Genomic DNA, 17,387 nt, shown 5'->3' on the forward strand with positions numbered 1-17,387 from the left:
TTTTTTTGATCAGCGGTGCCTCCACTACATCGCTTGAGTGACAAGCTATGATGCCTTTTACAAGTTTAAAGTTTACAGGGTTTTTTTTAGTTTTCAGTCCAAAAAATGCATCCACACATTACTTCTCAGATGGTTTGGTGTCAAGGCTATCCTTTCAGCAGCGCTTGCTAGTTTTCTCTATTTTGCGTGAATAAAAACAGAACAAAAACAGCAGCCCAGTTTACGGACAGGCCACGAGTGACTCCCTTGCTGGAGTATAAAGGCTGACGCGCTTCAGAATTTTGAATTTAAGCCGATTAGTAGAGATCCAATATTGCTTTTCAGATATGGCGACGGCCCTACTAGCTAGCTCGCTAACTGGCAATTAGCAAGCGCATTGCCAGAGAGTGAGTAGGTTAACCTCGGCAGCTACAGCAGCTCGCCAGCTGTAGTCGCTACGTCACTCATTATACGCATCATTCATTTTGCTTTGAAAATTCAAATCCAAAAACCTGATATGACATGATCAGAAAAAAAACTGCTCAATACCCTGTGGCCAAGACAGACTTTGACCTTGTTCTACACTATGTCCCATTTGCTCTTCCAGCTTCTCAGATCACACGGGGACATTAGGGCAACATTAATCAAAAGTGACCTACGACAAATTATGCATGTGATATGCCCACGCTGGAATTGAATCAAACTAGAATGCCCAATGAGACGTGTGACGCTACAGCGAGAGGCCGTGTGAAGAGAGAAACGGAAGGCCAATTTGAGAGCTGCAAAGATGAATCGATTTGTTGTCAAATATTCAATCAATCGCCGGATATTTTGATTAATCAGTCGGAGTCTTTTTTTTTTTTTTTTTTAAATCTGACAAAAAGGGGGAGGAATTCTCCGACTGCGGCTTGTTAAATGTGAATATGTTCTAGTCTCTTCTCTCCTCCGTGACAGTCAACTGAATATCTTTGAGCTGTGGACAAAACGAGACACTTAACACTGATCCACATTTCTCGCCATTTTCTGACATTTTAGAGACCAGACTACTAACCCCTGTTCATCCAGAAACTGATCGACTGATTACTCGACGATGAAAATAATAAAAAAAAAAAATGTGCTAGTTGCAGCCCTGGCCAATCTGACTTTGAACAGCGTCAATGGGACTGCATGGAAATTGCCTATGAAAATACAGTTATGGTAGAAAACAGGGAGGACCAAGTGCTTGCCACAAAGCCAATCATTACAACCAATGTAAACACCGGCAACATTTTAGAATAGAATCCTTGATACAATCATGTTATTCCTCTTTTACTAACGGCACACAACAAAAAGAAAGAAAAAAAGAGAGAGATATGGGTTGAGTTTCTGCGTAGAAAAACCCAGAGAGGCAAGTCTATAGTTAAAGAAAAGAAATCTATCCCCGTTAATGGAACTGGAATGGAGGTGTGTTGGAGCCCCTCCCGTCACAGCCTTCTCACCGTGTGGGGGGGGGCTCCTTCAGTCCTGCTGCGAGGCTGCCGTTTCCGCGGGCTGGCTGCTCGTCGTCGTAGCAACAGTAGTGGTTGTGTCAGTGGCGGCCGCTGTGGGCTCCAGTTCGGGGGGTCGGGGAGCTCGGTGGATGCCCTCCGCCTCCAGCTCGCCAGCCTGTGCCAGGCCCCCCTCCTCCTCCTCCTCCTCCTCCTCCTCCTCCCCAGCAGAGGGCTCCGGCGGCTGGGCCTCAGGAAGCGCCGCGCTCCCCTCGTCTCCCGGCTCCTGCAGGAGGCTGAGCTGGTTGTTGAGGTCGTTCCTCTCCTTCTGCAGGGCGCGGCACAGCCTCTCCAGCAGCTCCAGCTTCCCCTGCAGGGCCTTGAAGTGGCCGTCGCGCAGAGTTTTCTACAACGCAAAAAAAACCTCATGAGCCTCAGGAGGGGGAGGGGGGGGGGGGGTTTAACTTTTGACTTTGGAAATAGCAGTTTGGGGGGAAAAAATTGCTATAGTGCGTAGTTTCTGTCTCCCCCATGAGGAATTCTAAAACAACACTGTCGGACCATCCACATGATACAAGCCTTCCGTGATCGCGCCCCCACACAGTTGCTAGTAGCCAAGGAGGACACGGAGGATTGGAAAAAAAAAAAAAGAATTGACTTTTCAGAAGAGGTCATTATCTTGTCATTTGTGTGTCCTCTTCGTCTCAAAGCTGAACGCTGCTTTCTCAGCGGTGACGTAAAACACACCACTCGAGCTTCTGCGCGTTTAGAGTAAACATAACCATACTCAGAAATACAGAGAGTTGTGTGGAGCCGATGGGCTTAATTAGATTTGTAGCAGCTCATTTGGCAACGGCTTCAATGTAACGGACGCACTATAGCTTTAAGATAAGATTATTTTGCCAGAGCTTTCCATCACTTCTCCCAGTCTAGAGAGCTGGGAGGGGGGGGGGGGTTAATAATCGACTGTCAACGTACAGAGAGAAGAGGAAAGTGAAGAGAGACTGGTATTTATTTATTTTTTTTTTACAAATGCTCTGTGATTCACTAACAAACGGCGTGGTTCGCAAACTGTAAATATAATAAAAAGGAGGAATATAAATGTTAAACCAAACTCAAGTAAAATATTGCACATTCGATTAATCGCGGTCTTCACGATTAGCCAATCGCATTCTTTCAAATGGCGATTTCGATTTGAAAGCGATTAATCGTTCAGCCCTAGTTTAACCCTTGTGTTGACCTCGGGTCACACTGACCCGTTTTAAATTTTTGTGTTTTTTTCAAGGTTGATGGGAAGACAACACAAGGGTTAAGTCATGTTCACGTTGGTTTGTTTATGTATGCACCTTTCACCAAGGCCAATTCCACATAAGTGTACTTATTGTGGCAATAAAACCGTTTGTGATATTCCCCCCCCGCGCTACCAAAGCAACCGAAAGCAAAGAGGAGCGAGTGCATGCTAAGAGTCACCTCCTCGGCCATCTGCAGCAGCGCCTGGTTGTTGCTCTCCCATTTGGTCCTCCACTGAGTCGTCTCCTTCTCCAGCTTCTTGATCTTCTTGGTCATCTGCGAGGAGAAATCCAGACAGTTAAGCAGCGGGCAGGGAAAAACACGGGAGACACAAACACAAGGCGACAGGACGCCCCGGCAGTCACCTTCTCCATCTCCTGTCTGAACGTGGTGAAGACTTCGTTGCTTTTGGCCAGCGTGCTCTGAAACTCCTCAAACTTGTCCATGTACAGGGAGAGCTGAGAGAGAGAGAGAATAATGGATAGAGAGAGGTCATTTTCAAACCTTTCAGCTGGGTTGACACCATTAGGGGTGTAACAATAGATAGATAGATAGATAGATAGATAGATAGATAGAATCCTCTACCATTCAATATTATCCAATCCAATAATATGGATACACTTTATTTTGAAACTTCCACTTTGTTTATTATTTTTAGTAAAAACAGCAGGTTTTTTCATTTATTTAAATGTCTGGAAGAGCTCAGTAATGAAATTGTCAAATCATATTACCACATGCTTATAGTGGCATTGGCAATGAATAAGCCTGAGTAGTGTGGTACATACTACTGCATTTGAGCATTGAATTTTCGAATGTTATTCAAATAGTAAAAAAAAAAAAAAAAAAAAAAAATCAGTACTATTCAAATGCTGAAATTACTAATCTAATGTGATTTTTTTTTAAATAAATATGTTGGCTGACGTTTATTAGTAATTTCCCTCTTCTTACCTTGGCCTAGCCGCATGTGAAAACTAAATGCTTTTGTCATGTCACGTCTGATGAACAATAAGTTAGCGGGAGTGAGAAACAAGGCGTTGTGAGGTCTTTAGATCACGGAGCTAACGCTAACGTCACGTACCGAGTAACGTTAGTACAGGGGGGAGTGACAGGCTGCGGCTGGGAATCGGAAGGAGGACGGGAAATAGTTTTAACATGACTTTAAAAATCGACATCCACCGAGCCAAAATGCTTAAGTTATCAATAGTTAGCTCGTTCCGTTTTCCTAACTGCGTCGAGAGTTATAGGAGCTTAGCTGGGAGCCTCGTGGAGACAGCTAGCTAAAGTTGATGTTAGCTGCCCTACAGCTGTCAGTTAGCTTCGACTTCATATATTACCTTCTAACAGCTGTCTTCTCAGTAACGTGACATTCTGCAAGAAACAGGTTGCTTATAAATCATACTATAAAATAGTAGTGACAGCCCCGTTTGGCTTACTTATCAATGCCGTTAGCATCGTGAAAAACACTATTGTTACTTAGCTAGTTTATGACAAATCGTTTCGGCTGTGCTTTCTAACATGATGTCATCGTGCTAACCGAGGAACGTTAGCCTTTACAACAGATACATACATACACTCGTTAGATAATGTTTCATGTTTACAGAGGTCTCTGCTGATTTGCGTTTGTCGCCGTGTGCTCGTGGTGGAAAATAATGTAAACAGAGAGCGGCGTGCTAGAAGTGCATAACGTAGGTCCCCTTCAAGGCCAGGCTGATGTTGGAAGTCCCTCTAGTGGACAGAACGTGTAACAACAACCATATGCTTCTAGTGGCACTGGCAATGAATAAGTAGTAGTAGTAGTAGTAGTGTAGTACATATTAATAACAGGCTGCATTTGAGCATTGAACATTCGAATATTATTTGAAAAGTCAAAAAAAAAAAAAGAAATTCGAATGGTATTATAGAGGAAGATTGACAGCTAGCGTGTGTGTGTGTGTGTACCTGTTGTTTGAGCTGCGTTTCTTGCTCCTTCATCAGCTCACACTTGCGTCTGGACTCTGTGGCGTCCTTCAGCAGCTGAAGTGTCAAAGTACCGTCAGTTGATTATACCGAACACCTTTGATTACCACCGATTGGTTGCATTTCTGCTCAGCTACTGGCCGTATTTGTTTAGAGCCATTTGATGGTGCAGTGGAAACTAGAACACACGGGAGGATATGTACTCACAAAGTCTCGCTCCCTCTGCTGCTTGTCCTCGACCTCTTTCATCATCTCGGTGATTCTCTGCAGCTTGGCGTCCATTAGCTGCTGCTGCAGCTCCTTGTGCTTGAACACCTTGTCTATGTGCTGCAAGAGGGACACATCACACACACAAACATTTATTCAGAGACAAACTGAAACCAACACTGTACATTTACTACCACTTAACAAGTAAACTGCTGATTTATTCTCTGCTCTGATAGCTGACTGCTCTGAACACATCCACCGTCACTCTCTCTCTCTCTCATGTACACACTGAACACTGAGCTGTTCCTAAAAAGGAGCTACGCTTCTCTTATAACACGACGATAGGCTGCCAGAACCTCCTGGATTTGGTCAAGCATCTGAACTATCCCAAAAATGCTATCACACTAGAAACGAACCGAACCATTTTGGCTGTTTGTTCCAGAGCGTGGTCGGGGGGAGGTTTCACACCCGTAACTTTTGGTTTGGATCAAACTGAAAAGTCTGAAAGTGCGGACCAAACGAGGTAGGTGTAAAAGGCCACTTAAGCAACGTGGCATCATGACTTTGCGTAAACACACACACCACTTTCCTAAAGCCAAATGGCGTGTTATCTGTACGCATTTTGAGCTAGCCACGCGTATGTCTACGCTGTATACAGCGGATGTAAACATACACACCACGTGGCGTCGCCACGTGGCATGCTATCGCGAGAACGTGCCGTGCTATTGCGAGAACAACGTCACACACGTGTAAAAAGAAAGAAAAAAAAGGTTGGGTTTAGGAAAAGAACATTGGGAAAGGCTTTAGTAACACAAAAAAAACGACAAAAACACGACGGTGACCAATGTCACACGCTTAGGAAAACAATAAACGGTTGGGTTGGCGATCCCGGCTCTCCTGGGTGAAAGGTCTGTGTTTTACCCATCCACCACCCCAACCAACCTCCCTCCGCGGACTTCCGTCCTTTCATACTACTCGCTACGGAGATAATTCACATGTAATGTAGGTCAATGGAGGCCAAACGGCGTTGATAAACACGCTAAAAAGCGAGTATGCGTCTTGATAACACGCAAAAATGGCATACGGCTTGGCATGTCATACATACGCCACTTATTGAGATCAGTCTGCCTTAAAATGCACCAAATAAGTACAAATGGGAGAGACCTCTAGCTCACCCAGTAGAGCGTGTGCCCCATGTAGGCGGTAGTCCTTGGCAGCGGACTCCCCTGCAGCCCTTTGCTGCATGTCCTCCCCTCTCTATCCCCCTCCTTTTCCTGTCTATCCACTGTCAAGCCACCAAAAAATAATCTCGAAAAATTAAAAACCAATGTAGGTCAGTTTAGTCTTTCTACTCTACTTTTAGCCAGGATTTCAATTTTTGTCCTCTGGTTTGCTAAAATGGCCCACACGTTAAAGCATCTTTTACTTTCTGCCATGATTCAAGTTCCACGTAAAAACTAACTCAGAGAAGCGGAGAAGGCAGAGTTTTAACGGAACTCCACTTTCTGGACCACCGCGATTTAACCCCATACCTCCTCTCGGAGCTCGTACTGCTCGATGAGCTTTTTGAGCTTCTCGGCCAGCTCCATGTTCTCCTGCCTCAGCTTGGTGTTGTGGGAGCTGTGCTGCTCCATCTGCACCTCGATGTCGCTCAGGGTCATCTGGAAGTGCAGCATGGCCTCCTTCCGCTGCTCCTCGTACTCCCGGGACCGCTGGGAGTTCTCCTCCTGAGGGGGACACGAGAGGGAAGGAAAGGAGGTCGACGAGGAGTTGGGAGTGAGGAAAGAGAGAGGGGGAATCTGTGCCATTCACACGGGCAACAAATGGCATCATATATACGCAGCGAAGCCCTGCGCCTTGGACTGCACAAATGTCTTATACTTAAAAATGGTCAGCAGCTGGGGGGAAATGTATCCGAGGAGGACCAAATGACCCCTGACACCGATGGATGTCAGGGTTTCTCCCTCACCTACCGCTCTCTGCGCGTTGCCGTTCTCAAAATCCCTTCGCTTCAGGAAACGTCAACAAACTTCGAGTTAGCGAGCTACACGCTGAAAATGGCAACTTTTGAAGGAAATTTGGATCGTGCAACAAGGCCGGCCTGTTTGGTTCTCTCGGGGAACGATTGTAAAGATTGACAAAGAATATGTTTACGGCATTTCCTCTCTAACTGGGACATTTTGGGACCGATTGGTGGGATTGCGAGAGCGTAAGAGCAAATGAGGTTTACGTATATGCGTGTTTATGTACGTTTACGGTTGTATCCAGCTTATTTAAATAGCTCACGTTATTGTATTGCGTGAAACATTAACTTCATTTAATATTGCATGTGGTTTTCTTTTGCGGGGTGCAAAATGTTCCACCAAAACAAGTTCCTTTCCGAGTCTATTTCGCAGAGCCACCGTGAAAACGTCCGGAGCTTAGCGTCGCGCAAGACAATTGTGATCGGTTTAAAGAAATGCAAACAACCCAGTGTTTTTCCTCCTGTCCCAGAATGCATCTGTGGTCTAGCCAGACCTTACTCCACTGCGCTGTGGAGACAGACGATAGCAGTGAACTACTATTTGAAAGACACGTTTACCTTCCTGAACTCGGAAGTGATCGTTCGCCTTGTGACAGTGCAAGGTGGTGCTGCTGGTTCATTGTCCAGACAAGACAGAAGGTGAAAGACATGGATGGATCCAGTTGCAGTAGGCGGAGGTGTACCTTCAGTGTCTTGTTGTGTCTCTGCAGCTCCCTGCAGAGGCTCTCCAGCTTGCTGCGGGCCAGGATGGCCTTGCTGTGCTCCCCCTGCAGGTGGATCTTCTCCTTCACGATCTGAGACTGTTTCTTCTGCAGGGCTTTCAGACGCTTCTGCATGCAGCGGCTCTCCTCCAACTGAACACACAAACGCACGCAGTCAACGACAAAGATTGCATCATAAATACTTTTTCTTGGATACATCAAAGCACACTATACACACCCCAATTCCAATGAAGTTATTTATTTGGAAAATTACAGTCTATTAATTGCACAAAATGTAATTTGCAGTTGAAACGGGAACCAATAATGCTGTTGGATCGAGAAAGGAGACCGCTGGACAAAGTTTGCTTTGTACGTTTTGCATGCAAACAAAGAGAAGTGTTCTCCGCTCGTCCTAAAATAGTCATAAATACTACGATGCTAGAGTAGCCCGCTTCATTTTGCTGCACCTGCAATTAATTAAATGCAGAGGAGAATTCAAATACAAAAATCATCCGTTGAGGGTTTAATGGTTATTTAATTGCTCTCTCTCTCTCTCTCTCTCTCTCTCTCTACAACATTAGCTGTTCAAGGATTAAGGGCCCTATCTTGCACCCGGCGCAGCGCAGAGCCAGACGCAAAATAGCAAATGCACCTGCGCCCATCTTTGCGCCCATGGGCGTGCTGGTCTTACAGGGAGGTGTGTTCAGGTGAATTCTTGGCGTATTGCTATCTTGAGGCAGCGGGAAGTGATCGCGCCAGTGACCAACAAAAACCTGGTCTAAAGTCAATAGCGCAGCATTTCATTGTTATTTTAACAGCAAATTAGTAAAATGCGCCTAGGCTCGTGCACACTATGCTTGTCACACACACACACACACAGGATTATAAATACAAATGTTACGGTGCAAATCCACCATCATAATATCAATGCGCCAAGGTACAAACGTGCCTGGCTTTTTAAAGGGAATGGGAGATGACACTGATTGGTTTATTGCATGTTACGCCCAAAACACACCTATGAATTAATGAAGACACTAAGTACAACCCTTTTGAACCATGCGCCCGGCGCACGGACCCTTTTTTTCCCGCCGTCAAACTAGCAAAAAGTGGATTTGGACATGTCCTAAACGCACCTGCGCCATGCGCTTCACGCCGTGCGCTCGTTAAAATAGGGCCCTAAGGGTGTAAACTGCCGCGCCCGTTTCCAGCACGCGAGTAAATGGTACGCATCGCTCTCAGGTGGGGACCCAGGTCGTGTCTGAACCGTGATGACCAGGGATCAACCCGTGTTGACCGGCTTGGTTTGAGTTGACAAAAAAACAAATAAAAATGAGCTTACCAGGTCTGCATATTTCTTGCACAAAGCGGCTAGTTTCTCCTCAGGAGTGGCTAGGGAGTTCAGGGCCTGCATCAAAAGAACAACCTCCTTCCCTGGAACAAAATGACAAAAAAAAAAAAAAACAATGTACAGGGACGCTTTCATATTTCATATTCCCCAAAGAATTTCGTTATGGTCATCTTAGGGCTGGGCGATATGGAGAAAATCAAATATCACGATATTTTTGACCAAATACCTCGATATCGATACCACGATATCGTAGTGTTGACTATTGGTGCTTTCACTCTTTACACAATGAGATTTTTGATAAATAATCATCAGTAATGTGGATATAATGACTAAGTTGGTAAAGGCAAATAATAGAACCGTTACAACAGTCTGCTAAGTTCAGAAAATGACATCACTTTACTGTAATGCAGCCTTTAAATCCAGGAAAAGACAACCCTTATGCCATGTTACGATATCCCAAATCTAAAACGATATCTAGTCTCATATCACGATATCGATATAATATTGATATATTGCCCAGCTCTAGGTCATCTTGTCATTTTGATGATATCAGACATGTACTGTATTTTTTTTTAAGAAAAAGGGGATACTAGGTTTCATCCCTAAAAGCATGTTTTGGAATAGGTCAAACTGAATATCAATTAGTCCTGTGATTCCTGTGGTCGAAACAAAGATTTTTGATAATGATATTTATGCATGCAAAAGTGTGTTGACGTGCAGCACTTTCTATCTGGGAAACCTAAGGAAGAGGATCAGGGCCGACGTGAACAATGTGACATTTATTGACGGAATAGGTACATAGATACATAATAGATACATTTATTGCAGTGAGTGTTACGGGTCTGACTTAGTAAGACTGATTTTTTTTTACAGAAATCTGACATGGCTGCTTATGAAGACATGAAACCTTCATGTAAAACTGCCAATTTATTTATGTAATGGAGCATGTCTCTAAGTGCTTGTAACATACGTAGTGTTCCTACCAAAAGCCTTGTCCTCTCCAGTCTTGAGGTCTCCTCCGGGGTCCAGCTCTGCCTCCCCCAGGTCGCTGGGACTGTCCTCTCGGCCTGGAGTCTCCCCCCTCTCCTCCTCGGCACAGCACAGCCCCAAACCAAACTCTGCAACCTCCTCCTGACAACACACACATCCATCTAAATGACCACAGAGCAGCTATAACGTCCCATTGAAGAGCTCTTTCAATCTAGCAGCTTTCATCGAGCAGCTCCAGTAAAGAAGCTGGGGGGGGGGGTTAAGTGCCTCTCTTGGCCCTATTTTCCACCGGGCGCATCTGCGCAGCATTCCGGAGGCGCCGCGGCCCCTGCGAGCAATCATGGCCGTTCAGGTCAAAGCTTGATACTCCAGAAGCGTGGGTGAAGCTGCTCTCCGCTCCGCTAAACATACGCGCCAGGTCTATTTTCACGTGAGCCACGGGCTGTTCAGACAGCCGGGCAGCAAGTTAAACAGCGAGTATCCAGTGAATTTACCAAAAAGACACCTCCCAAATGGCCCAATATCGTATATACGTCAATTCTACAACACCACGGACGACGAGCGATTCATCTTGAGAGGTGGAAAAACATAAGTCGTCACAAATCCTTTTCATAAGGACAACACCAGAAAAGAGAAGGCAAGGCGTTACACTGTAGGGAGTGCTTGGAGTGGAAGGTAGACACTAGCTTAAAGCAGCCATATTATGCTCATTTTCAGGTTCATAATTGTATTTTAAGGTTGTACCAGAATAGGTTTACATGGTTTAATTTTCAAAAAACACCATATTTTTGTTGTACTGCACCGCTCTCTCTCACTGCTGCAGATCCTCTTTTCACCTGGTCTCTGTTTTAGCTACAGAGTGAGACCTCTTTTCTTCTTCTGTACTATCTTTGATTGGACTTGCACATGCCCAGTAGCTCAGATGTAGATCATGTCAGCTAGCTAGCTCCATAGACAGTAAAAGAAAGGCTGTTTCTACAACTTCGGTCAGTTACAAGGCAGGATTAGCTGGGAGACTTCTAAATGAGGGCACACATGGAAGTAGTTCTTTTGTAGATTATGATGAACTTGTGTGTGTTGTAGCAGTGCTTTGCTATTGAGAACGAGGTAGCATGCTAGCGTTAGCATGCTAATGCTACGAGCTAATGTTGCGGTTAGCCTGCACGTTTCGGCTTGTGACGTCACAAGCCGTGCCGATTTAGACCAGCTCACCTAGAGACTGAAGGCAGGACACATTCAGAAACCGTATCTCACTCTAAACAGCATGGATGGATTTTTTTCAAAGTTTTTATGTGTGTGGAAGCACCGGAGACACAACATAACACCCCAAATCCCAGAAAAAGTGTTTTTTTCATAATATGGGCACTTTAATAAACGCGTGAATATTCTTTCAAGTACTTGTAGAGACAATAAAAACCCGCGAGTCAGGCAGGAAAGACGCTCCGCTTCTGAAAAGCTCCCGGTGTGGTATGGAGCGTGGCGCAGCCGGAACGCAGCGCGGCCTGGTGGAAAATCTGGTTTAATGCCGCCTCAAAGCGCCCGCGGCTGGAGGGAAAGGCTGGAATTTTTCCCACCCTCAATTTCCCAACGGTCTGAGGTATCAAAAACGTTTGTCACCTCTATGCTACTATCAGACTGGCTGTTCCATGGCTGTACTACAGCTGGGTTTGCGTTTTTACAGGTACAGTATATCTGGCAACCCGGCCCGGCTGTCTAAATAGGCAGTTGATAACAACACGCAGGCCAAAACACAAACAGACGTTCCGTCACGGAACGGAAATTTCAAAAAAGGAGAAAATACTGGCTTTAGCTTTGTTGTCAGAAAAGATAGTATTTCAGCTTAGCATGTTCCCTTAACATCTGATGACATATCGTGGTCATTTTGGGATTTTTATGCAGTAAATATATTACATATTGCACCTTTAATGGCATGACAAATAAGAGAACATCCACAAAAGCCCACACAGGTTGACAGTGTTTACCTGGCAGGGGCTGTCCAGGTCGGGGGGAGAGTCACTGCCTCCCACTATTCTTCTGGTCGCCACATCAATCTCACAAACTCCCGTTGTCTCCATTAGTCCTGATCACAAGCTAGAAATGCACAGCAAACCAGAACTGTTAAAACATTTAAATGAGAGGACTACAGGACCAAATGTATCAAGTCATGAGTAGTGGGAGTCTCATTCGGACTAAATATAGTCTAGTCTTGTGATGACAATAAAAAAAAAAAAAAAAGCAATGGGGGTTTCAATGATGTGGGTGTGCTGCTTCAGGTATTAGTGATGCGATAACATTACAAACCAGAAATTCCATTTGAATAATACATCCATAAGGCTTATCAGACACCCAAACACTGCACTATCAGATATGAGATAGGGTTTTTAAATGGTGGAAGTTTAAAAGTGATTTCAAATGGAACTTGAGGAAATCATTGATTTATTGTAGTTTGCTATTAAAAATAAAAAAAAAACAGAATCAGAATTGCAACTGAATCAGAGAAACACTTAATTTCTGTTTTTTTTTGGCTCGGCATAAACAAGCTTTCCAAAAACAAGCTACGCAGTATTTCTTAAGGGCTGGCCTAATTCATTCTATATATGGAAGCAAGGACTTGATGGCAACACAGCACCAGGGCAGATACTGTAGTCGATGTCAACAGAACAATGTAAACACCTGCTTAGCTTTTACGGTAATTGTGGCCATTGCTATGCAACAAACCCTGGTTGATTGAGAGAAACAAGCTTGCCACGATAAAAAAAAAAAAAAAACATCTCAGCAAAGCAAAAAGGACCTATTTCAACTCCAGACAGCATAAGTCAACCACGTGTTCAGCAGCGGCAGGAGCAGCCTGCCTGAAAACGGACAAATGTCAGCACTGCACACAGAATGCCTCGTCCTGGGTACATTTCAAAGTAAAGCCAATATGGGCTATCCTGCATTTGAAAAAGTCATATACTTAGGTCTCCCAACCAAGCACAATGACTTCTACTTACGTTACCTTACCTTGTCGGTCACCTAATAAGGCCTACAAAAACTACATTTCCACCTTTCTGCGTTAACTAGTTAACGTTAGTTTAGCTGTTAGTTTAGCAGCCTCGCACAAACACTCACATCGAACGATCCCAACAGGTGGAAGATTGGTATACATGTCATGCTTAGCTACATAACATTACGACAGGCAATTTACAGACGTTAATTACAATCTAGCTTGCTTGCCTCGTCGGCTAACGTTAATTGGTGCGTATGCATACAAATTACGTATGGCGTAAGCTAACGAAAAGCAACAATGTTAACTTTTAGGTTACTAACGTTAACTCACATCAGCCTGTCAAGCGCGAAAACATCTGTTATGACAGTGTGTTGCTGTTTAGATTGGTGACCCTAACAGTGTTATGTGATTGTAGTGAACGCTGTATGCATTATAGACAGTTTGGAGCTGGAGAGACACGATCCCCAGCTAGTCGTGTAATGTCAGAGCTAACTTTGCTACAGTTTCCTGCATATGAACAGACACTGGCAAAACATGTAACGTTAACCTAGCTAGCACTTACAAAGTTTCAAAAAATAAAAGGATGCGCACCGATTGAAGATAGTACTTAAGCCGAATTGAAATACACATCAGTCTACATAGAAAACAATGTATTCGGGGATGTATAGTGTCAGCAATGTGGTTTATAAGATTAACGAGGTATATATCTTGAACTGTCGAAATTTCAAAGGGAGTCTGGTGTGACGTTCCATCGCTGAGAACAGGACGGCGCGTACGGTTCCTGGTAATGTTAGCTAACGTTACTTAGCCATACGCACAACACGCATTTCACTAACTATCATGGTAACCAAACTACCGTTAACGTTTGTAATGTAAGTGCAGAGCGCAACTGGTAATTCGCACCAGTAAGCCGGGGAAACGTAAATTAATTTCTAACATAAGCTAACACGTTTGCTATTGTTAGCAGGGCTAATGCTAATCTTGTGCTAACAGCTAGTTGGTGGCTAACACTAGAAGTGAACTTTCCTTCGGCAAATACCAAATGTGTGATAGTGAATCAGAAGACACACGCTCCAGCTGATAGTGACAGGTCACCTACTGCATTAAAGTTATGTAAAATCAGCACGATATAACACCAGTAAAGCAAATACGTTGCTGAAATAGCTAGAGCTTTCAACTTACCTGTGTTTTTACACTGGATGGAAGCAGGACACGGTTATCAAGCTAGCTGGGACTGTCCAATAACAAGTAAAACGTCCGGTTATGTCTTTTCAAAATATTATCGAGCGTCTCCAAGAAAACAATTTTATTCCATAATTTGTAAAACGCATCTAAACTTTCGTTTGCTTTCCTGTTTAGGTTTTTAAATCACTGTGGTTTTTTCACCATTTTTATCACCCGTTTTTGTGTAGGCTTAGTAGTAGTTATCAGTAGTAGTAGTAGTAATAATAATAATAATATATGCTAATAATAACAATCATTGATAGGCCTTGATCGTACTATTTGCTTCTGTGGTATGTGATTTAAATATCCATTTAATTAATCTGAAATTAAGTATAATATTAATGACTTTACAGCAAATAATCAAACATTCACACAAACTGCAACGGTACCATACCCATCATATTGTAACCGTCTTTTGCGCATGCTAGTAATTTGTCATTTTGTAGGCTTTTATTTTGAAGGAAGCAACCTCAAATTTCCGGTAGTAATCTGACTAACTTGATGGCGCTAAAGTCAAAACCAAAAGCAAAAATCTCTGACCTTCTCTTGTTCCGGCACGTTAGCAGTGTTGTAATGTAACAAAGTACAAATACTTCACTACTGTACTTAAGTAGAATTTTCACGTATCAGTACTTTACTTCATTATTTATATTTACGGAAACTTTTACTTTTACTCCACTACGTTTCCCCCACAGCCATGTGTTTCTCTATCACTCTGGTTTCCCCTAAGCATCTTAGTTACTCGTTACTACAAAATAAAATCAGAAGAAATTTGTTACACTGGAAAAAAAGCAGGTTCGGCAAATCATTGCTCCTAAATTGCCAAGATACCGCACACTCCATTCCAGTTGGTGACCTAATGCCTGTTTGTTGCCAAGCGGCAAAAAAACAAAAACAACCATAGGCCAAAACTAAAGAAGAAGAGGAGGAAGCATAATGACTGATAGTGTCATGGAAGCACCTGGTGCAGGCTCTGCCGCCATGGTAACAGATGATGACAGCCCAGACGACAATGGTGATGAAGATAACATTACACACCTTTGGCCATAAAGTTCATAATCAAAGTTTTTTTTGTACTTTTACTTTTACTTCTAATACTTAAGTGCATTTAATATCAGAAAATTACTTTTGATACTTAAAGGTCCCATGACATGGTGCTTTTTGGATGCTTTTATATAGACCTTAGTGGTCCCCTAATACTGTATCTGAAGTCACTTTTATATAGACCTTAGCGGTCCCCTAATACTGTATCTGAAGTCTCTTTCCTAAAATTCAGCCTTGGTGCAGAATAACAGCCACTAGAGCCAGTCCCACAATGAGCTTTCCTTAGTATGTGCCATTTCTGTGTCTGTAGCTATTGAGGAGGGGGGGGGCAAGGTGGAGGGTGGGGGTGTGGCCTTGACCAACTGCCACTTTGCTCGTTTGCAAGCCATAATGCCTCTCTCCCATGGGTGGGCCAAATTCTGTGGGCGGGCAAAGCAGAGAAAGGGGAGGTAACCTTTCCCCTTATGACCTCATAAGGAGAAGATTCCAGATCGGCCCATCTGAGCTTTCATTTTCTCAAAGGCAGAGCAGGATACCCAGAGCTCGGTTTACACCTATCGCCATTTCTAGTCACTGGGGGACCATAGGCAGGCTGGGGGAACTCATATTAATGTTAAAAAACCTCATAAAGTGACATTTTCATGCCATGGGACCTTTAAGTACAGTAGCATTCCACGAAATCGGTGCCTTTTCAACTTTTAAAAATTTGAAAAATGTATTTGTTTCGAACTGATTTTTTTCAATACCCATTAAATTAAGACATCTTAACATGACAAGAAATTGTGTTGGGTCATCTCAAGCTATGCCATTTATTATTTATATATATTACTGCCCTGGGATAGTAACAGGACTGATGGTAACTGATGGTAACAGGACTGATGATGTCATGCTAATATGCTAATTTCTAGCAAACAGGTCAAGGTCAGAAAGGCACATGGTAGGCCTATGTCATTTGAAAGGTTATTACTTCTAGATATTGGTAATATCAGGATTAATAAATAATTGTTTATATGTACACTTTAAAAAACGGTAACAGGACTGATGTTGTATGCCGACCCCTCTCTAACAACCCTGATAAAACATGAAAAATAGGACATTTAAGAAGAGAGAAACTTAACTTTAACAAAACTGTGGAATCCACTTCCTCTAAATTATGTCACTTCTGGTTTGTACCATTATGTTATAGGTTTTTTTTTTTGGTGATAGTAACAGGACTGATATGAAATTAGGGACAATGATAAATGACTTATATTTCTAAGAAAATACATCTATTTATGTCAAAACCATTGCTTAACAATGATATTACACTTGAGACAATATAAAACTGTGAAAATGGTATCATTTTTTACCAATATTTTACAAATGAGAAGTCCTGTTGAAAAAGAACAACCATAGCGAGGGACAGGCCAAAATCGTCCAAAATCCTTACCCATAGCATATAATATGTGATTTTAATTACTTAAAATTATATTTTATTGGCTTTTACTTGGGCTTATATTGATGCATTTGAGCTATAGTAACATTATGTTTTTTAAATTACACATTTATTTGTTGCTAAAGCAACTTTAGAACTGATTATTTGTTAGGGGACGCAAAAGGCACCGATTTCGTGGAATTATATCAGATACTTTAAGACTTTTACTCAAGTAATATTCTAAAAGGAAACTTTAACTTCTACCAAAGTCATTTTCTGGTAAGATACTTGTACTTTTACTCAATTATTGCTTTCAAGTACTTTATACAAGACTGCACGTTAGAGAGGGAGGAAAATAACACTACAACAACTACAACAACAAAAAACACTTAACCACAGTCTCTAAGCTATTTCATCTAATTAAGTTGACGCCATCAACTTTGCCTTCTAAAAGAGAGTACATGTAGTGTTGGAAGTCATTGTGAGGTGACTTCCAAAGCTGTTTTTTTTTAAGTATGAACCCTATGAACAAATAGAAATGAACATTTAAATACAGTAGGCTATGTAGACTGTGTGGAGAATAAAGAAATAATTTTAGAAAGCAAAACTATATGGGTCCATTGGATGATTAGATTAGAATAGTTTTATTGATCCCACACAGGGATCTAGGTTTTTTTTTCTGAATTCCTAAGTTTATCTTGCCTGGACAACATAACTAATAAAACAAACTGGGTAATTAGTAAATGAGAATCTAGA

The 17,387-nt window shown here is 42.8% G+C and overlaps 1 protein-coding gene across 2 annotated transcripts; it reads right to left on the reverse strand.

Annotated features, from left to right (window-relative positions):
- Nucleotides 1-1,197: 1,197 nt before the first annotated feature.
- txlng (taxilin gamma) lies at nt 1,198-14,248 on the reverse strand. Of its 2 annotated transcripts, none has more exons than XM_031292732.2 (11): nt 14,132-14,248; nt 11,943-12,051; nt 9,954-10,101; nt 8,962-9,053; nt 7,605-7,775; nt 6,431-6,625; nt 4,899-5,018; nt 4,674-4,748; nt 3,101-3,193; nt 2,916-3,011; nt 1,198-1,851 (listed from the first exon to the last, which is right to left on the reverse strand). In XM_031292732.2, exons 2-11 carry the CDS (start codon nt 12,033-12,035, stop codon nt 1,477-1,479), a joined length of 1,458 nt encoding a protein of 485 aa, XP_031148592.2. In that variant the 5' UTR covers nt 12,036-12,051; nt 14,132-14,248; the 3' UTR covers nt 1,198-1,476. The 2 variants fall into 2 exon arrangements, with proteins under 2 accessions (XP_031148592.2, XP_031148591.2); XM_031292731.2 differs by having other exon boundaries at nt 11,943-12,057; nt 14,132-14,206.
- Between the last annotated feature and the right edge of the window lie 3,139 nt (nt 14,249-17,387).

This window comes from Sander lucioperca, chromosome 3 (genome assembly GCF_008315115.2).
Source record: "Sander lucioperca isolate FBNREF2018 chromosome 3, SLUC_FBN_1.2, whole genome shotgun sequence".
Taxonomy (NCBI): Eukaryota; Metazoa; Chordata; class Actinopteri; order Perciformes; family Percidae; genus Sander; species Sander lucioperca.

What these genes read in the sequence shown, in the direction of transcription:
- txlng (XM_031292732.2), bottom strand. Translation starts at nt 12,035, where the DNA reads ATGGAGACAACGGGAGTTTGTGAGATTGATGTGGCGACCAGAAGAATA. An exon ending in ACCTGGACAGCCCCTGCCAG is followed by an intron (nt 10,102 to 11,942) that starts GTAAACACTGTC and finishes GTGTGTTGTCAG; the next exon opens with GAGGAGGTTGCAGAGTTTGG. An exon ending in TGCTGCAGATGGCCGAGGAG is followed by an intron (nt 1,852 to 2,915) that starts GTGACTCTTAGC and finishes TTTGCGTTGTAG; the next exon opens with AAAACTCTGCGCGACGGCCA.